The 26542-nt window shown below is 35.9% G+C and overlaps 1 protein-coding gene across 1 annotated transcript; it reads left to right on the forward strand.

Annotated features, from left to right (window-relative positions):
• LOC134319747 (macrophage colony-stimulating factor 1 receptor-like) lies at positions 1 to 24893 on the forward strand. Its single transcript, XM_063000999.1, has 21 exons — positions 1 to 77; positions 5888 to 6157; positions 6246 to 6533; positions 7004 to 7140; positions 8659 to 8824; positions 10143 to 10344; positions 13191 to 13306; positions 14197 to 14308; positions 16067 to 16263; positions 17151 to 17242; positions 17354 to 17480; positions 17631 to 17735; positions 17831 to 17941; positions 18747 to 18909; positions 19047 to 19129; positions 19227 to 19336; positions 19571 to 19693; positions 21452 to 21563; positions 22303 to 22402; positions 22943 to 23048; positions 24424 to 24893. The coding sequence occupies exons 1-21, from the start codon at positions 29 to 31 to the stop codon at positions 24565 to 24567; spliced, it is 2913 nt and encodes a 970-aa protein (XP_062857069.1). The 5' UTR covers positions 1 to 28; the 3' UTR covers positions 24568 to 24893.
• The last annotated feature ends 1649 nt before the right edge of the window (positions 24894 to 26542 follow it).

Raw genomic sequence — 26542 nt, forward strand, 5'->3', positions numbered from 1 at the left:
ACAGGCCTCAGGCCGGCACCGGTCCGAGATGATACTTCTTACCTTTATTTTGGGACTGTTGTCCCATCAGGCACAAGGTAGGACTTACTGTCTTACTAAACCTGTTGATTATACATAATCTTGATATCAGCATAAATTAGATTTTAGTATATTTGTTGAATAGAGTTCTGATACTAGACTACTTCATTAACTTTAATGTATGATGTGTTGAATGGTTTATGGTAATCATAACATTCCTTTGGCTAATGCAGTAAATCATGTGGTTGTCCCATTTGTGACTGTTTTTTTAATTACTGCAAACATACAGTAATATAATTATACTATTTATACTAAATATATCATGTCAGTAATTAATAAAGATTCTTAACATTCAATAAGGATTTGATGAAAATGTAATCCTAATTCTAATCAATAGTTCTTATCTTTTGAGAATGTTGTTTGTAGCTGAAGCTAAAAGTTTGAACTAATGTTGGCACTTTTGCTGAATAATAAAAATTTTTTGCAACTTTGCAAAAATGGATTTCAAAAAGTAGAAAAAAAGAAAGAGAAGAAAAGAAAAGCCTATTTGGATCTCAGAACAGCCTTACTTATTATGGTATTAATTTATCAAAATGTTCCCCGATGACTGTTTACATGATTGTACCAGGTCAATGCTGCAGATTTGTCAGCTGCCAAATCATGCTGTAAATCACTTGTTTTACCACATCCCAAAAGTGCTTTATTAAATATGTTATCTATTATCTATTGAAGGGCAGTAGAAATGTCTATGAAACTAATTTTAAATGGCTTGGTCAGCAACAGTATTCAAATATTCTTCAGCATTTAAACTATATTGGTTTGGTATTAAGGTGCACAGTTTGTGCCAGTAAAAAATTATTCTGTACATGCTTAAACTATGAGGTCTATTATATTATGCTGTTTACACCAAACTGTGACCCTACTATAAGATTTATCAGAGAAGGTAAAGTTAACCCCAGTCTTCGACCATTCGATTTATAATGCCTATTTAAAACGCCCACTGTAATCTTGAAATCCTGTTCTTGGCTGACACCACTGAAACCGAATGTGGTGCCTTAAGGTTTATCACGTGGAGTCTGGGTTGCTGTTTACCACACTTGTAAAAAAAGTGGTTATGTGAGTTTCTGTCGCCCTCCGTTTAGCTCAAACATGTTTAACCATCCTCAGTTGGCTTTTTCTGTAAACAAGGCATTTGTACACGGCAAAACTTTTTCTTACACCATTCTTTGTAAACTCTAGAAACTCTTACACTATCCAGTTAGTAACAGGGGACCTTTAGTATAATCTGCTGATTCGAGAACTAGTTTGGACAAGCTGAGGTTGATTTCTGGTCAGAAGCAATAAGAAAAAACACAGTTTGAGCAATTCTAATTTTCACTTCTGTTTTCATTGGGATTAAGAGGGTGTATTTGCATTTGAACTAAGATTACTTTTATTGTTTTATTACAGTGCAAATCACAGTATTACAAAGTCTTTTCTTTCATTCAAAATAAATTCCAAACAAGATCACAATTGAACACATGACGAATAAAGGATGGAATTTGCTCACAGAACTGGACAAAATAAATCAATCAATCAATCAATCAATAAAACTACTCATTAACTGTACCTCACAAATCTACCCAGAATTTACTATGAAGAGAAATGACTTTATATGTCTGTTTATAGGCACACCAACAAACTTTTTAGATTTTAGTTTCAAGTCTAAAATCTAGACGTAAATATATACAGTGATGATTGGTATTGCTTTTTGATTGTATTGTATTTGATTATATTTGTAAATATGTACCATATGTTTAAAAATTCAATATATCTCATTTTCATCGGAAAAGGTAGGTATGCAAAAAATACAGAGGTACCTTGAAACTCAACGTCAGTTGGACTTCTGGGACTGCGTTTCAAGGTATTTTTTCCCATAAGGATGTATAGAAAACCTTTTAATGCGTTCATGGTCCTGTGGACTTGCATATATTTTTGCCATATGTAAAATAATGGGGTTGTTTTTGACATTTATATACTGAAAATAACACAAATATATTATAACAACACTGAAGTAAAAAACTGATTCTTATAATTTCTCAGGACCCCGAGCTATAACACAAGATTTAAAGTGAAACAGTGAGGAAAATTCAGCTAAACACAGATACATGTGGAGCTTTCAGAGTGATTCTAATGGTTATTCCACATGCATATTTCTCTCATATTCACACTTTGATGACGTCTTACCGCACCGCTTAAGCCGAACACTGAACAAAGCGATTGTAAATAAATACATACTTAAAAAACAAACTGAACACGTTGAGTTTAAGGGTACAAATTTCTGATTTTCTGAAGATTTTGAGTTTAGGGGACGTTGAGTTACAAGGTACCACTGTACTAAGACAAAGTTGCTGTGTGTGAACTTGTTGTGTATAAAATAAATCTTGCATCTATAAAGGCATGTCATTAAAAGGCTTGCTATTTTAGCAGTGAGCATTATTACAGACAAAGGCTAGCGAATGTGAGTTTGATTTAAAACTTTCAGCATTGTACTGCATTTAAATATTAATTACATTATATTTGTAAACAAACATTAGCTAAATAAGTATAAATGTTGTTGTTTTTAAGATAATAAGATTACAGGGTAGTATTTTTTAATCTATCTTTTAATAAAAAAGGCCAAAATATAATGTGGACACCCAGGAATTTTTCTAGTGGGTGCTGCTAAAACAGTCCTAAAACACGGTTTAAATAATTGCATGTCCTTTGTCCTTGTGGGTAAACTGGCTTTATAAATAAAATCTAAATCTTTTCCCTTAACATCTAGGTAATGTAATAACTATTACTATATGGGCAAAAGTATTGGGACATCTCTTCTGATTTTTGAATTTATGTATTTCAGCCACTACAATTGCTAACAGGTTTAAGTAATTGATCATATAAAGGATATTATATGCTTACGACTTCGCAGCAACTGTGTAAGGAAGGCCTTTTCCTGTTCCTGAATTATTGTGTCCCTGTGCTCAAAACAAATTCTATAGACATAAAGAGAAGCTTGGTTTAAAGAAACTCCAGTAGCCTGCAAAGAGCCCTGACCTAAACCCCACTGTACAGCTTTGGAATGAAGTAGAACTTCAGTTGAGGCTTTCTTGACCAACATCAGGGCCTGATGAAATGCTTTTTTTACTGACTGGGCACAAATCCTTACAGATATACCTAAAAGTCTTGTAAGAAACATTTTTAGGAGAGTGGCTGTTGTTAAAGCTGAACATATCACATAAAGGTCACTATTTTAAAAGCAATTGTTTTTCAGATGTGATGTCCAATAAGCTCATGGTCAGGTGTCCAAATACTTTCTGGCAATATAGTGTGTCTATTGACGGATGCAGTTTTCATATATTACAATTGATCCATAGGCAAAGATAGACAGATAAACATGAAAATAGGAAAAAGAGAGAGAGAGAGAAGTGAGATCAGGAAATGGGATGTGAGGTTTTTAGCTTATTCTGCAATGTTAGATGTGCAATCCTCTCTAGTACACTTCTGTAGTTCACATAACTTGTCACTTTCAATTCTTCTTATCTCAGTTCTGAACAACTCATGCCTAATAGCCATGTCTGAATAACATTTATCCTGAGATTATATAAACCCTGAACTAACTTGTTGTTATTGATGCTACTGAGAACAATGTTTTGTTTATGGAATTCTACTAAAAAACCTAATTTTACTAAGCAGTATTATTCTAATAGTTGGAAATGAAAAAAGCTAAATACTACAACATACAAATATGATTATTACTATATAGTAGTCTATGCATTTATGTTTGAAGCTCTTAAGATTGTTTTAATTATCTGAACATGTGTTGGTAAAGCATAATAACAACTCACTATCTACTGTTAAGCATAGTGAGTATACTATTACTCAAAAGCACTGTTTGGCTGTCAGAGTTGCCACTGGCGTTGCCACCGGTCGTCTGGGCGCCATCTAGCGGGCATAATTGGCAGTGTCTGCAGGGAGGGATGACTGGACTATGTGGGCGGGGTCTTCAAACCCTCTGTAAGGACCCTGATTAGCGGACAGAGATGCCTGTGCAGAGTGCGTGGGTGAAAAAGGGTCTGTTAAGGGCTGCACGCAGGTCGGAGGAGGCATGAGCAGCAATATACCCTTCTCAACTGCAAAAATCCTTAGCAGTGGGAATCTCCAGCAGCGGAAGACAAATTGACTACACTAAATTGGGAGAAAATGGAAGAAAAACGCATAAAATATAATAATATATATATTACACTATGTATAATATGTACTTTTTTAAGTGCATCAAGAAAGTGCCAGAAAACAAACAAATTTAGTTAAATACATTTTGGGAGAGTGGTCAAAGATCAAACCAGAGTTGACATAGCTTGTATATGGCTATCAATCATATCTATTTAAAGTTAAATATATATAAATTTTAATATTTACTCAAAGACCACAATTGTTAAAGTGTATAAATGTTCATTCCCACTTAATACTGAGTGTTCAGTACTGAGTGTAATACTGAGAAGTCACACTCATTTTGGAAAAGGAAATGGCCTTCCCCAAAGTTTTGCCACAAAGTTAGAAGCATAAATTATTTTATTATTAAATTATTTTACATTTATTTTATATAATAAATGTATACACCTGCTAGTAAAATGTGTGTTTAAAATACCCAAAGTTCATTATTAGGTGGGGTGTCCACATATATATTTTTTTGTTTTTAAACATTACACTTACAGGCCTAGGCTAGGCTAGGCTAGGCTAGGCTAGGCTAGGTTAGGTTAGGTTAGGATAGGATAGGATAGGATAGGATAGGATAGGATAGGATAGGATAGGATAGGATAGGATAGGATAGGATAGGATAGGATAGGATAGGATAGGATAGGATAGGATAGGATAGATTAGGTTATGTTAGGTTAAGTTAAGTTAGATTAGGTTAGGTTAGGTTAAGATAGATTAGGTTATGTTATGTTAGGTTAGGTTAAGTTAGGATAGGATAGGATAGGATAGGATAGGATAGGATAGGATAGGATAGGATAGGATAGGATAGGATAGGATAGGATAGGATAGATTAGGTTATGTTAGGTTAAGTTAAGTTAGATTAGGTTAGGTTAAGATAGATTAGGTTATGTTATGTTAGGTTAGGTTAATTTAGGTTAGATTAGGATAGGATAGGATAGGATAGGATAGGATAGGATAGGATAGGATAGGATAGGATAGGATAGGATAGGATAGGATAGGATAGGATAGGATAGGATAGGATAGGATAGATTAGGTTATGTTAGGTTAGGTTAAGTTAGGTTAGATTAGGTTAGGTTAAGATAGATTAGGTTATGTTAGGTTATGTTAGGTTAGGTTAAGTTAGGTTAGATTAGGATAGGATAGGATAGGATAGGATAGGATAGGATAGGATAGGATAGGATAGGATAGGATAGGATAGATTAGGTTATGTTAGGTTAGGTTAAGTTAGGTTAGATTAGGTTAGGTTAAGATAGATTAGGTTATGTTATGTTAGGTTATGTTAGGTTAGGTTAAGTTAGATTAGGTTAGGATAGGATAGAGGAGAGGAGAGCCTTTTATTATCACACTGGGGGAAATTCGCAATGTTATAGCAACTTTCAGGAATAAAGAGATATGAAAAGTGTGTATAAATACAGTATATTAGAGCACAGATACCCTGTTAACACTAGTTTTAGTTGCACAGTTTGAGGCTATTTGCTTTTTTTCATGTTCATTTATATGTGTTAATTGTCTTTTAACATTGTACCAGTGAACAGTTTTTAATCACGGTATGTTGTTGAATTTACATTTTTGTAGATACCACATCTACTATGTATACACGTACATAAATACTATATTTTCTTTTAATTAACAGGTTTGTTCCAGCCTCTGATTAGAGTAAACCACAAAGATCTGGTTGAATCAGACGTGGTTCTAGACTCTGGTTCTCGACTTGTTTTGACTTGTGAGGGTGAGCAGCCTGTAAAGTGGGTACCTCGGCTAACTAAACACAAACGCTACAGCAGGTCTACTGGAAACAAATGCACCTTCAGTGTGGAAAGTGCAACTGCTGAGTTCACAGGCACTTATAAGTGTGTTGGCAAGGAAACCTCAGACTTCTCATCTGTGCACGTGTTTGTAAAAGGTGAGCTAATGTGTGGACCTGAAAAAACTCATACAGCTATTTATTTTAAAAGGTGTAAAGCACGGTCGTGTCCTTTTTTTGTCTTTAGATCCAAACATTTTGTTCGTGACTCCACTCTCATCTCTGCGGTTTATTAAGAAGGAAGGGGAAGATGCCCTCCTGCCTTGTCTTCTCACTGATCCTAGTGCTACTAACATCCATCTCCGAATGAAAAATGGGAATCCTCCTCCTGCTGGCATGAATGTCACGATTTACCCCAAAAAAGGGGTGCTAATCCAGAGTCTTCACCCTAAGTACAATGCTGAATATGTATGTAGTGCCTCAGTAAGAGGCGCGGAGAAAGTGTCTTCAACCTTCAGCATCACCGTCGTCCCTCGTAAGTGCATGAAAAGGGCCTTGCTCAAGGGCCCAACAGTGGTAACCTGGCAGTGGTGGGCCTTAAACCAATGATCTTTTAATTACTAGCCCAATACTTTAACCGCTAGGCTGCAATTGCCCTCAGTTGTAAAACATTTCATGTTCTGTAGCTACAACTTTGAACCAACATGCTGTTTTATTCTTGGACCTGATTACTTTTACTCCTATTTTTGTCCGCTAATCTTTGGTTTAGTAACAGGTTGCAACATTGGAAAGATGACAAGTACCAGACTTTTGATCAGAAAGTTGAGCTTGAAAAGCTGCCAGCACCAAGCCACCACTGGTGGACCCTTGAACAAAGCTCTTTACCCTCAGTTGCTTGAATTGTTTCTTGTACATATTGTAAATACCTAAATATAACCTGAAACACCACCAAAAATCTGGTTGTCTTTTCTCTTAACATTTCTTTCTACTTACTTTACTTCTCAGGACCCTCTTTTCCACCCTCTGTAGCCCTGAAGGACAAAGATTTTGTGAGACTTCTTGGGGAACAACTGCAAATTATTTGTTACACCCACAACCCAACCTCTAACTACAACATCACCTGGAAACACTCATCTAATGTGGTAACTCTCATGATCTCTGAAAACTTATGATAAGTCAAATGTGTACAACTACAGGTTTAAAATTTTAAGGGTGATAGGACTTATGTCTTTACTATAGCATTGGGTTTAAATGATCTCAGCCGCTGTTTTTTTTCTGAAAGTAAATTATTGAAACACATTTTTGTACAAGTTTATGTAGGCCCTTTACAACAGTTTGAATATAGACAGTTTTATGCATGTTTTAAATCAGTTTGGGTTCTTTACCTGACATTGCCAAAGAGGAACTGGTTCCATATACTTTCAATGGATGTAGTTAAATTAGCCCTATTTATATAGGTAAAAAAATAACCAGCTGTAGTCATACTTATGAAAAATTACAAGGCCATGGCAGATAGTTAAATGGCATTATAGATTTTTCCACATCCCAAAATTAATAATATAATTTGCTTGGTGTATAATTGTAACCCAACAGATTGTTTGGTATTGTTAGAAGACTCATACAACTTTTTTATACACTTTTAGTAATACACATCAATAATTCGAATATGTACATCTTTTCTCATAACAAAACTCTAAATGGCCAAAAATATTTAGAATTCATTGCTAACAGGTGTATACAATTATTCATTTAAGATAACTGTATGCTTTCAATGAGTTCTCGGCAATGCCTAATCCTTTTCCAGCTTGACTGTGCCCATGTGCATAAAGCAAGATCCATAAAAACATGGTTTGGTGTAAACATGGTTAAGTGGCCTGCACAGAGCTTTGACCTTAACCTTTAGAATTATATAAATCAATTAATAAACTCTTCTGACTAGGAGCACAGACACATCCAAAAATCTTGTATAAAGCCTTTTTTCAAAAGAATATAAGTTACTATAGTCACATAGGTGGGCAGCTTCAAATTAGAGCTCTTTGTTTTGGAATGGGACATGCAACAAGCTCAGGGTCAGGTGTTCACATACAATTGGCCATATCGTGTATATTTATAAATATGTGTAACTTTGACTCTAACTGTACATGGAAAAATGCATTCACTTGCTGTCTCTCTTAATTTTATTTAATTTCCTTATCAACTTTGTGGATACAGTTTATATAAAAACATCTCCTGGGAGAAGTATGCTTGGTTTGGAATAGAGCCCAAGCATCTATGACTCATGTACACACAGCTGTTATAATAGTCTCATCAGTAGTATAGAAGTGTTATTAAAACTAAAACTTGAGTGTGCAAATCTGACCAGGTTTCCCAGTAACAAAATTTAAAGTACTGTTACCAAACAGTTTACACTGTAAAAATGTTGAACATCTCTGCACTATTCGACTGAAATAAATACATAAAAATTTATTATAAATCAGTATAGCTTTTTTATCAAAGTGGAAGAGAAAGACGAATAAAAAGACTTATTATGAAAATATTACAGTATGTAAAAGAAGTGAGAAATACTTTGGTATACAAAGTGGATTGGAATACAAAGAGTTTAACTATGTATGAATTTGACACATTATTACCCTAACAATTTGTATATATTTTCATCTTAGGAGTTACCTTCCCCAGTGGAGAAACCTGAAATGCAGGGTGAGAGATTTTCCATCAGTAGTAAGCTGACCCTGCCTGCAGTTAGCCTGGCGCACTCAGGTAACATTACCTGTACTGGAGCTAATGAAGCTGGAGTCAACACATCAACCACAAGTCTGCTGGTTGTTGGTAAGAAATATTTTTTTTACTTTCATGTTAGATGTATTAGTCTAGAATTAATATTAGGGCTGGCACCGATCCGATACTCTGTATGGGTCCGATATTGGCCCAAATCACTGGATCGGATATCGAAAAAAAAAAACGTGTAATCCGATCCGATACTGTTGCTTAATGTAAATAACATTTAATGTAAATAACACTTAATGTAAATAACACATAATATTAATAAGGCAATTCAGAAATTAAAACACACTGTTTGTTTTATTTTATAACACTAATGGATTACATTTCGTTGAGGATGTGAGAGATCTCCAAGCCGGGACAAGATAGATACATTTGTTTATTTTTTATTATTTAATTGTTTCATTTTTATTGTTTATAAATAATATTTTTTATTATTTATTTTACAATGTATAATTCACTGCCTCTTCAAGGTGTAGACTTGAGAGTTGAAATATCTAGAATTTCAGATTGAAATAGTTTAAATTTTTATTTAAAGTTGCACTTTAATTTTTATTTTAAATGTTTCTACGGTGCTCTTAAACAAGACAAAAATGCTGCTAAATGTTCTGTGTGCAAAAGTGAAAATAAAAACAGCAGTCTTGCATAAGTGTGATGTAGATTCTGTATTTATTCCTTTAAAATATGTGTTTCACAGTCTGAGCATTGTTATTTAGATAGCTAGTTTAACCATGGTGCATTGAGACATGTATTATTACTGCTTAGTTATTAGAACTACAGTACATTAGAATAATGTAGTTTGAAAGGAAAATGACGGAATCGGATTGGTATCTGTATCGGCAGATACTCAATTTGCAGTATCGGTATCGGTATCGGACATAAAAAAGTGGTATCAAGCCAGTCCTAATTAATATCATTTGCATTTTCATAATTATTGAATTATTTTTTATTGTTTTATCCAAGTGTTGAAATAAGTGTTTAAAAGTCCATAGTTGTTGATTTCATCTTGCTCCAACAACTGTGGTGATGTATATTATTTATACCAAATGTAACAGTGTATTTACTACTTAAATCTTATAAACTGCTAAGTGCCTGTTTAATCTGAATAATAGATTAGTATAATTAACAATTTGATTAAAAGTCTTTGCGTTGGAACAACCAACAGATGACAGTGTAGAAATTAAGACAGATAGATAGACAGATAGATAGATAGATAGATAGATAGATAGATAGATAGATAGATAGATAGATAGATAGATAGATAGATAGATAGATAGATAGATAGATAAAAAATTCCACATAAAGTTATATAGATATACCATATTAAACAAAAAAACTGCTAAGAATTATTTCTTTTTGTCTACAGAGGAACCATACCTAAGACTGTCCCCTGTAATATCCCCCCTCCTGACCCAAAATGGTCTGTCCATTGATGTTCACGAGGGCGAGGATGTAAAACTGCAGTTAAACATAGAGGCCTATCCACCAATCACAGTGCAACAGTGGGAGGGTCCAACATTTCCCAACAGCTCCCAACCCGAAACCAGGTTCATCAGCCATAACAACAGGTCAGTTGATTGTGGTGTGGCATGTCACAAAATCAGCTTCCTCTCTAAACCTAAATGAGCAAACAACATTTACAGTGGGGGAAATAAGTATTTGATCCCCTGCTGATTTTGTAAGTTTACCCCCTTACAAAGACTTGAACAGTCTATAATTTTTATGGAAGGTTTATTTTAACAGAGAGAGACAGAATATCAACAAAAAATCCAGAAAAAAAACATTAAATAAAAGTTATAAATTAATTTGTATTTAATTAAAAGAAATAAGTATTTGATCCCCTACCAACCAGCAAGAATTCTGACCCCCACAGACCGGTTATGTGCCCATGAGGCACACAAATTAGTCCTGTCCCTGTATAAAAGACTCCTGTCACAGAATCAGTTTCTTCCGTTCAAATCTCTCGACCACCATGGGCAAGACCAAAGAGCCAAAGGACGTCAGGGACAAGATTGTAGACCTGCACAAGGCTGGAATGGGCTACAAGACCATCAGCAAGAAGCTTGGTGAGAAAGAGACCACTGTTGGTGCGATAATTCGAAAATGGAAGAAATACAAGATCACAGTCAATCACCCTCACTCTGGAGCTCCATGCAAGATCTCACCTCATGGGGTAAGAATGATTCTGAGAAAGGTGAGGTCAGCCCAGAATTACACGGGAGGAGCTTGTCAATGATCTCAAGGGAGCTGGGAGCACAGTCACCAAGAAAACCATTAGTAACACACTTCGCCGTAATGGATTGAGATCCTGCAGTGCCCGCAAAGTCCCTCTGCTCAAGAAGGCTCATGTACAGGCCTGAAGTTTGCCAATGAACACCTGAATGATTCCGAGAAAGCTTGGGAGAATGTGATATGGTCAGATGAGACCAAAATTGAGCTCTTTGGCATCAACTCCACTCGCCGTGTTTGGAGGCAGAGAAATGCCCAGTGGGGATGGTGTTCTTGGGGTCATATCCAGCATTTCTCTGCTCCAAGCTCCCTTGAGATCAATGACAAGCTCCTCCCGTGTAATTCTGGACTGACCTCACCTTTCTCAGAATCATTCTTACCCCACCAGGTGAGATCTTGCATGGAGCTCCAGAGCGAGGGTGATTGACTGTGATCTTGTATTTCTTCCATTTTTGAATTATCGCACCAACAGTGGTCTCTTTCTCACCAAGCTTCTTGCTGATGGTCTTGTAGCCCATTCCAGCCTTGTGCAGGTCTACAATCTTGTCCCTGACGTCCTTTGATAGCTCTTTGGTCTTGCCCATGGTGGTCGAGAGATTTAAACGGAAGAAATTGATTCTGTGACAGGAGTCTTTAATACAGGGACAGGACTAATTTGTGTGCCTCACGGGCACATAACCGGTCTTTGGGGGTCAGAATTCTTGCTGGTTGGTAGGGGATCAAATACTTATTTCTTTTAATTAAATACAAATTAATTTATAACTTTTATTTAATGTTTTTTTCTGGATTTTTTGTTGATATTCTGTCTCTCTGTTAAAATAAACCTTCCATAAAAATTATAGACTGTTCAAGTCTTTGAAAATTTACAAAATCAGCAGGGGATCAAATACTTATTTCCCCCACTGTAGTTGCTTTATTTAGCTGTTTTATTTTAAATATTGTAAATGTATTATGCTTTGAACAGTGAGGTAGATTGATACAGAACTGCTCTGGCTACTTATTGTTTAGAATATTAACCTTTGTTAAAACTGTGTCAGAGAGCTACATATAGAATTCTGTGTGTTTCTATATAATCATAATATAAGGGAACTGAAATGTGGTTCCTATGTTGCTGTTACTGTCTGTGAACGTCTACTGCTGACCACTGTTCCTCCTCTCTCGTGATGTTAGTTCATACACTGCCAGGACTTCCAGTTGATTGGAGCTTTTAATTGTTGTCCTAATTGTAGACGTATATAGAGCATCTTGAGGCAAGTAGAAAAAAAAATGTTTATAAATAGTTGGACACCTTGTTAGAGCTTGTTAGAGATCCAAATTAAAAAACAGATGGTATTAAAATAGTATGACCTCAATGTGATCTTTTCAGCTATAACAACAGCCAGTCCTCTGAGACTGAACTTTAAAGTATGTCTGTGGGACATTGTGCCCATTTAGTCAAAAGAGCATTTGTATGGCTGGGCACTGATGTTGGTCAAGAAAGCCTCAATTGATGTTCCAGTTCATTTCAAAGCTGTTCAGTAGGGTTGAGGTCAGTGCAACCCACTGTAGTTGGAGGGATGCAAATAATTTTGGAAAATGTGGTGTTATTAAAAGTTAATATTTCTTTTGGTGTTTAAATCTCAGCTGTACTGTCTGCTGTGTAATTGAGACACCTAGCAATGGATCTAGTGAGATTAGCTCTATTTGAGACTTTATGGACAGTTGTAATTGGTGACTAGGAGCATGTTGGGGTGTGTAGCCTCAGATCTCAGAGACGACTAGATTAGAAGCAAATGTGGCTTACAGTTTTTTTTCTTAATAAAAGGATAGCGCTATTGTTGAGCATTATGTATATATTTCAATTAAATGTTGGATTTTTCCCATTTTCAGTGTAAGCTAATTTAGCAAAAGGTTGTTTTTTTATAACCTTCTTTAGTTATCGTTAACAGCGTGTCAATAACTGTAGAGAAGACAATCTTCTGGCATAATTCTGGTTTTCTCTTTTACCACTGCACCGAATTAATACAGTCAACAGGTCACTGTGGCTAACTTGTGTATGTATCTTTAACCAAAATCTCCACTTATGTTGCAGTACTTCCCCAAAATGACATGACATACATGTCCCAAACAAGTATGTCAAATTAAACAGGATACGCTGTCATAACATTTTGTTTGCTGTGTTTTAATTATTATATTTTCTCTATAGGTATGAGGCAATGCTGTTTCTGAAGAGATTAAACTCCAAGGAGCAGGGCAGATACACATTTTATGCTAACAGTAGCATGACCAGCGCTTCCATAACATTTTCCATCCAGACATATCGTAAGCAATTCTTGTAGCAAAATACACAATATGCCAATAAATATGTGGACATCTGACTTGACATAAGCTTGTTGGACTTTAGTCCCTTGTTAAACCTGGTGTTTAATATAGTTAATATCAGAGCTATCTACAGGCCGTTGGAACTTCTCTACACTTATTGAGCCATGAAATCATGGCTTTATGGACCTCACTTGCTGGGGCAGGACAGAGCCTCCCTAAACTGTTACAACAAAATTAAAAGCATATCATTTATTTTACATAATGTATTTTTACAGTTTTTAGCGATGGGTGGCTCGGTGGGTAGCACTGTCGCCTCACAGCAACAAGGTCCTGGGTTCGATCCCCAGGCGGGGCGGTCTGGGTCCTTTCTGTGCAAAGTTTGCATGTTCTCCCCGTGTCCACGTGGGTTTTCTCCAGGAGCTCCGGTGTCCTCCCACAGTCCAAAAACATGCAGTCAGGATAACTGGAGACACTGAATTGCCCTATAGGTGAATGGGTGTGTGTATGTGTGTGTGTGTGTGTGTGTGTCTGCCCTGCAATGGATTGGCACCCCATCCAGGGTGTTACTGTGTGACTTGCGCCCATTGAAAAACTGGGATAGGCTCCAGCACCCCCCTTGACCCTGATTGGATAAGCAATGAAGAAAGTGAGTGAGTGAGCTCTTAGCAATGGGTTGGACAGAAACACATAAACTCAAAAATTAGAAGGGGTGTCCACATATTTTTAGGCCATATAGTGTATTTTATTTCATTAGTATTTACTACTATATTTTATTTTATTATACTCTATTATTATACTGTTGTCATTTTAAACAACAGTAAAGTTAAATCTTTAAACTCTAATACAAATTAGACATGGTGTTTGTCTAATCTGAAGTTTTTGTTAAACAGAAAAGCCAGTAGTTGGGGTGAAGAGGAAAAATGAAAGCTATCTGACATGCACAGCGTTTGGCTACCCTGCTCCCAGAATCGACTGGTACAAGTGCCAAGGAACCAGGCAAACGTATGTAAAAGATCTATTTATGTTTTATCTATATATAGTGGTGTGAAAACCCTTTATATGCTTTTGAGCGGCACGGTGGCTCGGTGGGTAGCACTGTCACCTCACAGCAAGAAGGTCCTGGATTCGATCCCCAGGTGAGGCGGTCCGGGTCCTTTCTGTGTGGCGTTTGCATGTTCTCCCCGTGTCTGTGTGGGTTTCCTCCGAGAGCTCCGGTTTCCTCCCACAGTCCAAAGACATGCAAGTGAGGTGAATTGGAGATACTAAACTGTCCATGACTGTGTTTGACATTAAACTTGTGAACTAATGAATCTTGTATAACGAGTGACTAACGTTTCTGTCATGAATGTAACCAAAGCGTGTAAAACATGATGTTAAAATCCTAATAAATAAATTCTATATGCTTCTGTTATTGCATATGTAATCGTTAAACAAACATGGATGATTAAACAAAACATAATATTATAAAGGGGGTGTTCAGGTGGCACAGCACTAAATTGCGCTCGCCCACTTCTGCTGGGATCCAGGGTCTGAATCCCAGTGGTGCAGAGGTGATTGGCTATGTCTGAGGGAATGGGGATGGGTCCATGATGGGTTGGTCCTGGGTCCAGGGTGCATTGCACTCAGTGAGTCTGGAGAAACACAACCCTGACTAGGATAAAGTGTTGGTAAAACATTAAAATAAAATGAAATTAATAATATTACAGAAAGGAAACAAACTCAATGTAATTCAATAACTTATTCAATGATAATACCATTTAAGCACCAAGGGCTTTTGGGGTTCAGTAATTGGATATTAGTGCTTTACATTTCTGTCACATCACAACATCCTTATTAAGTTTAAGTCCTAGACAAGACTTTACAAGGTCACTCCAATCCTTTAGTTTTGTCTCATTTCAATTATTCAGATGTAAATTTATTTTGTATTTTGGTTAATTTTCTGGCTGCTTAATACAGTTACACCTCAATTTCAACTCATGGACAGATGACTTAACATTCACCTCATGAATGTTTAGACATCGAGCAAAGCACTACCATACCGTCACAGTACAATCGATATGTTTGACTTCTAATATAAAGCATTTACTGTATTTACTTTTTTTTAGGCATAATAAAAACCTTGTTATCTATGTGCTAATATGTTTAATTACATTTGTCTGTTTATTAATACAAAAGGTTTGTAGACAATCCAAGTCCTAAAGGTTTTAGGGCAAAAACTAATTTTCATCTTGGTTAGCAGTGTTTTCCTTCTTAATTCATAAATCATATTTTGCCTACTTGTTTTCATACTGTAAAGTCCTGAACCTTTATTTGAAGCCAGAACTTAGCAATTAATTTTAATTAAATTTCATTTATTTTCTTCTGCAGTTATTTTCTGTTTAGTTATCATTTTATTAAGCTGTCTACTTCTGGGCCTAGTAATCCTGTTAAAATTTAAGGCGACTGCTTAACTTCAGTATTTAAGTTCAAATGGCTGAAATTAAGCCCTGTGTTTTAATGTACTAAACTGGTTAACCAATTAAACTGGTTGATGGATTTTATTAGCTTTGTTCTGTTAGTAAATGAAATCCTTTTGAAAATGTGTTAACCAGTCACATTGTGTGTTTGTACCACAAGGTTGGTACTTATCTAAATATCATTATAATTTCTTTAGTCTAAAAACCATGACTTTGCTTTAGCCTTAAGCTATGCACACAGATCTTGCATGATATGGGTTTAGTAATCTCAGTGTCTTTTCTGTGATATACATTATCCTTGCAGTTGTAGAGAGAACTCCACATCAGATACTCATCCTCTAGTCCCAGTACAGACGGTCACAGTGCAGACGGACAAATTTGAGCCAGTCAAAGTGGAAAGTGTTTTAACCATCACACCATCCAATGAGAAGATGACTGTGGAGTGTGTTGCACATAATCTTCTTGGTGAAAGCAGTGATACATTTCCAGTAGACCAGTCCGGTAAGAGGAAGGACCTGTGACAGCGTTATTTGAAGGATCTTCAAAAAGTTTCCGCACTTTTATATTTTGGTTGGAAACGGTGAGGGAGGGAGGAGTAGTAATTGGTCGTGTCTGAGAGACTGAGCGAGAGCTTATAGTCCGATTTTGTGGCATTTAATTTTAAACTTTTTGGACGCTCAAAGAAGCTTTAAGTGGAAGATGATTTTTATGTGATGATGATGTGAAAGCAGCTGTGCATCAGTGGCTACATGCTCAACCAATAAAAGGTTTTTGCTGATGGCATTAAAAAGTTGGTATAATGCTGGGAAAAATGCATCGCAAGGTGACTATGTAGAAAAGTGATGTCATTTGTTTTTGAAATTCTTAATAAATAGTTTAAAAAGTTCGGAAACTATATGAAAGGGTTCCTCATAACTGGTGCAATTTATGGAGGGTTGTATCGGTAGAGGTGAAGCAGGTGTAATCAGGTTAATTGGATATGACTAGATTAGGGGAGAAAATTGGGGGAAGAAAATCTGAGAAAAAGAGAAAAAAAAGTTTGGAAACTTTTTAAGAACCCTCGTAGTAATTTTAATTAAAAAATTAATTTTAAAGATTTCATTTAATACACTGCTTAATTTTTTTTTTGTTATATTTTAGTTATATTGGTTTTAAGAGAAATCTTTTAAAAGAAATGCATGAATACAAATGTGACATTTTTTTTATTAGATGCTTACTCTGTTCCAGCATTTAATTTTTTCCATATGAACTAAAAATACACTTTAAAATTTTAATGATTTCATGTCTGCATAGTACATATCAACAAAATGTTTGTTAATGTTACATTCTTGGTATTTTAATTTCAGTATTAAGTGTTGTTAGCTGACCTCTGACATTTTCTTTTTTAGAAAAACTGTTTACTGCTTCACTTGCTGGATCACTAGGTGTAATGGTCTTCTTATTACTGCTCCTCATCTTTCTCCTGTATAAATACAAACAGGTAAGAAATCCAGTTGAGCTATTTTTGAGTGCTGATGTGTTATAACAGCAGAATTACTATGCAATACATTTGTAATAATGCATAAAGAACATTCTACTTTGTTTTCTGTAGAAACCCAAATATGAAATTAGATGGAAGATCATTGAAGCTACAGATGGAAACAACTACACATTCATCGACCCCACCCAGCTTCCTTATAATGAAAAATGGGAATTTCCCAGAGATAAACTAAAACTTGGTGTGTAACTGCTAGATAGTGTTGGCTATTTTTTGTTGTTTGATTAAGACAAAGTATTTCTATTGGTTCACTAGTAATCTGCATAGTTGATACTCTGACCCAGTAAAATGAATGGATGTTCTGACATAACAGTACGTCTTTAAATTGTAGGGAAGATTTTGGGTTCTGGAGCATTTGGTAAAGTAGTGGAGGCTACAGCATATGGTATGGGGAAAGATGACAATATAACTCGTGTGGCTGTTAAAATGCTCAAAGGTCAGTAAATGTTGTACGTGTAAGTGTTTAAGTGTACATGGCTAAATGCATTGTGAGATAAATGCATTATTGAATGGAAACTGTACTGTTGACAGGCAGTGCTCGTTCAGATGAGAAGGAAGCTTTGATGTCAGAACTGAAGATACTGAGCCATATTGGGGAGCATGAGAATATTGTAAACCTGCTGGGAGCCTGCACATATGGAGGTAAGAGAGGAAAGATGCCACTTTAATTAATAATACCTAATTAATAAGTAAATTATTATTTTCTATGAAATATCTATACAATATTAATTGTATTTTCAGTGCAGTATGGGGCATAACATTTACACTACACTCGGGGTAAAATTCTGCCCTAAAAGATTAAAAGTGTTTGTTACACATTAGTAGTGCTGTGCAATAATCACTCACTCACTTTCTTAACCGATTATCCAATCAGGGTTGTGGGGGGTTGCTGGAGCCTATCCCATTTTTTTAATGGGCGCAAGGCACACCGTAAAAAACCCTGGACGGGCCGCCAGTCCATCACAGACACATTCACACACACATTCACTTTTAGGGCAATTCAGTGTCTCCAATTAACCTGACTGCATGACTATGGACTGTGGTAGGAAACCAGAGTGTCCGGAGGAAACCCACACAGACACGGGGAGAACAGTGCAATAATTATTACATTTTAAAATACTATAAATATAATATATAATGAAAAAATAAAGCATTAATCTATAATACGCAAGAAATAATGACCAGTAAAATGTTGCAGTGAAATGAGAGGGCATGAAGTGCTGAGGTGGTTGATAAAACTTAAAAAACCTAAAAATGAACCAATATTTGTGTTGGTTGCCATCATTACATAATATAATTAGCACAGACTTAGAGATAATGGTCTGGTGTCCACATACTTTTGGCTATATAGTGTAATACTTGTATTTATAAACTCATTTTCACTTCTTGTTCCTAGCTCTTATTTATTGTGTAACTGTGTTTTTTTATTTATGTCGATACCATCCAGGTCCTGTGCTGGTCATCACTGAATACTGTTGCCATGGTGACCTCTTGAACTTCCTGCGAAGTGAAGCGGAGAGCTTCTTAAACTGTGTGGTGAAAATCCCGGATATCACAGAGGAGATAAGCAACTATAAGAACGTCATGACTGAGAAGATGTTTGTTAGAAGGTATCATTACTAACAAATTGATGCAGTTTGAATGTTTGTTTACCCCCCAACTCAGACACCCCCACAAAACCCCACCACACCCCATCCCAGATCCTCCATCCTTCATTATAATGTGTGTAATTGTCTATATTCTACAGTGACAGTGGGATTTCCAGCACGTGTTCAGACAGTTACTTGGATATGAAACCTCTAACAGCCAGATCTGTTCAGACTAAACGTGGTACTGAATTAATAACATTATAAATCTTCATCGATGTGGTTATGTTTACACAAATTATATTTTCTAAAAGTTAATTATGTTTCCTGTTCTGGTGCAGCCTCTTACTGTAAGGATCAGATTGAAGACTCATGGCCGTTAAATATGGACGACCTGCTAAGATTCTCATACCAGGTTTCTCAGGGCCTTGAGTTCCTTGCAGCTAAAAATGTAAGTTCTCTCTCACACTTCAGTGTGACAGATATAAACATAATTTAAACTTCTATGCATTGTCCTGGTAAATTATTAATAAATTATTAATAACTTATTATTATTTATTTATTTATACAAAAAAACATATTATTTATAGTGATAACTTTTGGTAATTACACAGTTTTTACACAGTATTTGATTTTTAGAATCATTAAAAGCATGATTTGCATTTTGTCATTATTCTGTCTGCAGTGTATCCACAGAGATGTTGCAGCCAGGAATGTTCTCCTGACAGATGGACGTGTGGCAAAAATCTGTGACTTTGGGCTGGCTCGTGATATTATGAATGATTCAAACTACGTGGTTAAGGGAAATGTATGTAAAGAAACGAACCACTGCACATACTCACCACAAATTAGTGTCAAATAGTGTTTGTTTGTTCATTAGGATTTTAACATCATGTTTTACACTTCGGTAGTTACTCATTACACAAGGTTCATTAGTTCACAAGTTTATATCGAACACAGTCATGGACTATTTTGTATCTCCAATTCAGTCTTTGGACTGTGGGAAAAAACCGGAGCACCCGGAGTAAACCCACGCAGACATGGGGAGAACATGCAAACTCCACACAGAAAGGACCCGGAGCACCCCACCTGGGGATCGAACCCAGGACCTTCTTGCTGTGAGGCGACAGTGCTACCCACTTAGACACCGTGCCGCCCGTAAAATAGTGTAAAATATAAAAACAGACGTTTACAAGGATATGTATCGGGGTGCATTTTATATAAAAACAGTGCTGCTCTGGGCACTTTTTCAGGCTGATGATTTTACAGGAAATGCACACAATTACTAAATATCTCTAATTCATAGTCATATGTTTCTTATATTTATCAACAGTATTTCCCTGGCACTCGTTTTCTCCTTCTGTTTCTTCATCTATAGCTTCATTAACTGCGTCCTTGTTGCCAATAAAAACAAAACTGCCAATGTGCTGTTATGAAAAATAATAATAAAAAAAATACATTTTGAACTTGTAAAGGTGCTCTGCTATATTTTGAAAGCTTTTTTATTGAAATATAACATACACCCTGGTAATACACATTTGATTCTTTCATTTGATTGATTGAGATTCACCAAGTGCCACCTTAATCTTGCACTGTGTTTAAGACATGCTATCCACCAGCCTGTTTTCTATTTTATGCCATGTATACAGTTTGCATGTTTATTTTAACACAACAGATATATTTTATAGGTAAACATTTAGGAAGTTAGTACAGGGTTTTCCACACACTTATTTTATATATTAATGTATGTGTTCTATAGTCCATGTTGTATTATTTTACATTTACAAGCAAAATGTAAAATAGTGTTGTATTATTTTCCTATATCCATTGTATTGTTATTAGAATTATAGTGTGAAGTAGTCTAATTTGTTTAAATAGTTTCAAAATGTTTGGATGAAATCCCAAGTTGGGTTGTGTGTAACTCTTATTTGTAACTGAATGTGTTATTTGTAAACCTTATTCATCCACAAGAAGACTATTTAAAACTATAACGCAAAAACAGAATTTAACTTAATTTTGGTACATCATGAAATTAGCATAAGTTCATTTAAAATTATACTGTACATGTTTGATGTCTAAAGTTGATGTTTTGCCTAACATCTGCATGCAATGGTATCTGGTTGTTGCTGGTATTAATAGATTTTAGATGTACTAAAGTTGGTCTAAGCTAGTTTAGCTGGATGGGTGGAGCTTCTTACAGTACTCTGCCAGCTTCCCATGCTGGTCAAACAATCTTGCTTGAGCTTTTAATGATTGTTATTCTGCCCGAACATCTTGGTCAAGATTATGTTGGTTAATCTGACCAGCCAGATACAGCATTAACATAAGCTATACCATCTTCATGTATCAGCTAAATAATTAAGAGTAACTATTAAATGATAGCTAGATTGACCATCATAGGCTGGTGCAGCAACTGAACTATTAAACTTAAATGAGAACATACAATAGGCTACTCAACAAGCATTGGCATTCTAAGCATTGGCTAACTGGCTTTATCTACGAAATAAATTAAGTTCTGCACAATTTATTTGTCTATATTTTAATGTGTGTATGTGTTTGCTTATAGGCTCGTTTGCCGGTGAAGTGGATGGCTCCAGAGAGCATCTTTGAGTGTGTGTATACAGTACAGAGTGACGTCTGGTCCTATGGTATTCTGTTGTGGGAGATCTTCTCACTGGGTAAAATAGCACATAATTATTATTATTATTATTATCTTCCCTTGGTTTACTAATGTAACATTACAATCATGCAGTGGTATTTATAGTTTCTAGGTTATTTCTTCTATAGCTAAATTACATAATGGTTTACTACAGTGTATTGTAGGAGGTTGGCATGCTGATATATCAGTGCTGTTGGCTGACCAGGCATCTTCACAGACATGATTGGGTATTTCTTTGGGGGTGGGGGATGTGCAATCCAAAATGATTTCAGCAGTTGCAAGTTTATCCTAACAAAGAGTACAATAAGTAATCTGGGGAACGATGTATATAACTTACCAGCTGACAAATACCAGTGGTTCATGACACACTTCTACAACAAATTCATATCCATTCATATCCAACATCTGGATTAGGGTCAGGGTGGGTCCAACGGCAGACTAAAACAGTGGCCTCAAGCCAAAAATACACCCTGAAAAGGGTCCACTGCATGCATCTATCTGTCTGTCTGTCCGTCAGTTTGTCCATCCGTCCGTCCATCCAGCCATCCTCACAGGCTCACTGACTGTGACTACAGACAAGATATGTTAACAAAACAATAGAAATAAATAGCTAAAATGTCTGGCATATTCTGTTGTGAATCCAACTTGCTATAACTAATAATCAGTCATTTTTGAATCTAGTCATGTGATTTAAAAGTTTTGATCACAATAGCTCCTTCTTCCAGCTCCTAATATTATCACTGTCTGTTGTTTTACAGGTAAAAGCCCATATCCAAATATCCTGGTGGATTCCAAGTTCTATAAGATGATAAAGTCTGGCTATCAAATGTCCCGCCCTGATTTTGCCCCACCAGAGATGTGAGTGGATGTATTTTAGTGTATATACAGTAGAGACCAAACATCTACCATAGTCAAACATGCTTATAAATCAAATTCAGTTTAAGGAACCAAAGGAAGAGTATTTACCCAGCAGTGTTCATATACAGTATACACAATATATGAGGGGAAATGGTTTTATTTCTCACCCTAAAAAAGCTTCTAATCAAGTAGATCAAATCCTAATGAGCAAAGGTGTCTAAACCTGTACCTCAGTAGAAAAGATAGGACACCAGGAAAATTCATGTAAATTTTGAGATTTCATATTGATGTGCTGGATTTTTCTATTAAAAAGCATTGGTTTCAATTTAAGGAAAATGTACACAGTGTATACTTAAACAGTGCTGTGTAAGTACTTCCTAAAATTAAATGACTATTCAAGTATGGTTCACTAATTGATAAGGCTTTTTGGTATCTGTTCTTCTGTTCCTCCATTTTCATAAATAGCTACTTTTCAAACTATTACAACCTGTGTAACAGTTCATCTTCTGCAGCAAATAATTTGAATATTTTTGTTCTCAGGTACACTATTATGAAAATGTGCTGGAACCTTGAGCCCACTGAACGACCGACTTTCAGCAAGATCAGTCAGCTCATCGAGAGACTGCTTGAAGACACACCAGATGAGGTTAAAACAAGACAGCAGTTATTATCTTAATCTTCATCTAAATGTAGCAGTTATAAAGGGAGACAGAGAGCAGTTTTGTCAGATTAATCCCAAACTTTAGGCATTTAACACTGACATTTTAGCTGTGCAGAGTGAGGTTAACATTGCCTAAAAGGAACAGAAGCTTACTGGTGTAACGTTGCCCTGTCTTTAACAAACTTGTTTATGTTGATAAGACTGACATATCGTTATATACAGAAAAGAACAAAAATAGCAGCAATCATATTAAAGGTAGAAACATTTTCTCGTTTTTTAATCTACTAAAATAATATAAAAGAAAGCAAACAATGATAACATTAGTACTTTGTTTTGTTTCTGTGATAAACTGTGCTAGCCCACTACAGCTGGGATCCAGGGTTCAAATTCCCAGCAAAGCTACTAGCCAGTCGGGCATCTACATATAGACATGATTAGAGGGGGGCAGATTGAAGTTATGTCCATGAAAGGCATTTTGATATTAAAAGTACTTTGTTTTAAAGCCATTGTTAGCAATTACAGCTTTAAAATAATTAATAGTAAAAATTATTAATAATATAAAAAACAATATTCATTATAAAATATAATTCTATAATAATATAAATTATTATATACATAATAAAAAATAATAACAACTACTATAATAATAATATTTGGCAAAAAATCTGGCTGGATATATTTTTGGTTGGTGGACTATTCTCAGTCCAGCAGTGACAGTGAGGTGTTTAAAAACTCCATCAGCATTGCTGTGTCTGATCCACTCATACCAGCACAACACACACTAACACACCACCACCATGTCAGTGTCACTGCAGTGCTGAGAATGATCCACCACCTAAATAATACCTGCTCTGTAGTGATCCTGGGAGAGTCCTGACCATTGAAGAACAGAGTGAAAACAGGCTAAAAAAGATATGTAGAGAAACAGATGGACTAGAGTCAGTAATTGTAGAACTATAAAGTGCTTCTATATGGTAAGTGGAGCTGATAAAATAGACAGTGAGTGTAGAAACAAGAAGGTGGTTTTAATGTTATGGCTGATCGGTGTATATAATAATGCATAATAACAATTACAATACTAATAATTAATACTAATTTTTACATTTGGATAAAAATCTCACAGTGTGATTGCTATATGAATCTTATTCAAAATCCACCAATAGGAGGATGAAGCAAAACTAATGAATAGAACACTGTGATTGTTATATGAAACAGTATTCTTTAAACAAGCACTAACAATTGCTAACAGGTATAATAACTCAAATATATAAAGAAAATGATATACCTACAGGTCTTTAAAGAGCATTTAAATCAGTCTTTGTTAGCAAGCTGTGGCCTCATAACTCTACTATGTCTTTAGACTCAGTACAAGAATACGCATTCAGAAGTACTGGATGAAGAGCAGCTGGAGACATGTGACCCCGCCAAAGGTAATGAAGATTCATGCGAGCATGAGGAAGAGGAGCAGCCACTGATGAAAGCTAACAACTACCAGTTCTGCTGAAGCCGGTTTGAAACTGCTCACAGAGGATAAATCCTGCATCAAATGAGGTCTAATGATCAGCTACAACTGCTGAGTTTCAGTATTCGAGTAAGGCTTCTCTGATTGTGCCACATTCATCTCAGTAAAACTGCCTTTACTTCTGGTGTCTTATGAAGTTAAAAAAAGAAAGAAAATCTTAAATTGTGAGCACCACTCACAGCCTGTGTTGGACTTGCTTGGCATGTACACAGCAGTTCCTTGTTTCGATGCATAAAAAAGTTAATTCAGCATTTTTAACTTTCAGTTCAAGTTTTAAGAAAGCTTACATTGTTCACTTCCGCATTTAGCCGCAGGGATGTTTTTAGCTTGTTCCTGTAAAAAGGAAATAACTAAAAAATATGGTTCTAATAGTGCGTTAATGTGCATGTTTTTAATATTGGTATCACATTTGATCATTTTACATCATTTTACAAAACTGTTTGGCTTCTTTCATTGCAAATACAGTAATAGCTTTATGCATCATCTACTCTAAACCAGCTGGCTAAATATATCTAACATCAAGTAATGCAGACAGCAGAATGCATTACTCGTGTGTGATAAACAAGACCGTTATGCAGCATTAAAATTAGCAGGGATTAAATCATTTTACCTACTTTACCTCATCAGCTTGCATCTATTCTCATCTAGTAATCCCCCTATTCTCCCCTAACTACATGAAGCTTGCCTTAATCCATGCAAATTTTGCAATAAATCAGGTTGGTTACTCTCACCTGAGATTAAAATACAGAAAACAAGAGAAATTTTAGCAAAGCAGAGTTATATAAACATGTTTTTGGTTAGCTTTAAAAATTCAAGCATTAGCCCAAGGGGTTTGTGATATGCAGCACTTTTATTACTGATGTTATTAATGCCATGTAGGCATTTATAAACATTTATGTCGATTTAAAAGACCATAAAGTGATTTCACAGCTCTGTCAGCAAATATTTATCTGTCTGCAAATTATGAGAAGATAAAACTAGAAATGCTCACTTAACAAAATATTCTTCTTAGAATATACACCGACAATAATAACATTATGATCACCTTCCTAATATTGTGTTGGCCCCCTTTTTGCTGCCAAAACAGCCCAGCAACTGTGATGCACTGTTTATTCTGACACCTTTCTATCAGAACCAGCATTAACTTCTTCAGCAGTTTGAGCTACGGTAGCTTGCCGGTTTACCACTGTTCCTTCATTGGACCACTTTTGATAGATACTGACCACTGCAGACCGGGAACACCCCACAAGAACTGCAGTTTTGGAGATGCTCTGACCCTCTGAGTCGTCTAACCATCACAATTTGGCCCTTGTCAAACTCGCTCAAATCCTACTCTTTTTTTTCCTGCTTCTAACACATCAACTTTGAGGATAAAACGTTCACTTGCTGCCTAATATATCCCACCTACTAACAGGTGCTGTGATGAAGAGATAAATCAGTGTTATTCACTTCACCTGTCAGTGGTCATAATGTTATGCCTCGTCAGTGTATTACGCCCTCATACCAATGGACCTGCCAGTTCCCCTCTATGATTTTGTAGGAATGTTTACTTCTATTAACAATGTTTTCTGATAATCTTCTAAATTCTAAAATTTATTGCATCCCCCCTAAATATAATCGTATCCAATGACTGATTGCATTTTGCTTTTGATTTCTCTACTGCTGCTAACTTAGGGGCTTTTACTTTTCCAAAAAGGATTGGCCAGGTGCTTTTTTGCACCAGTGTTCTTCTTGAAAAACAGTGGTATCCTTTCCACCTTCCTGCGAATCCCAGTTATAATCCTATCACTATTTACATTTGCATGATTTTACTGATTGCACTGTCAGGTCGCAGAGAGGGCGCACATGGTGAGTCTGGTCGAGTAGGTTCAGTATAGCAACACGGGTCCTTGAGGAAGGTTTAATTCTTGCCTCTGATCATGCCTTGGATCTAATGTTACCTGATGCTTAATTATTT

The sequence above is a fragment of the Trichomycterus rosablanca genome, chromosome 1, assembly GCF_030014385.1.
Source record: "Trichomycterus rosablanca isolate fTriRos1 chromosome 1, fTriRos1.hap1, whole genome shotgun sequence".
Classification (NCBI taxonomy): domain Eukaryota; kingdom Metazoa; phylum Chordata; class Actinopteri; order Siluriformes; family Trichomycteridae; genus Trichomycterus; species Trichomycterus rosablanca.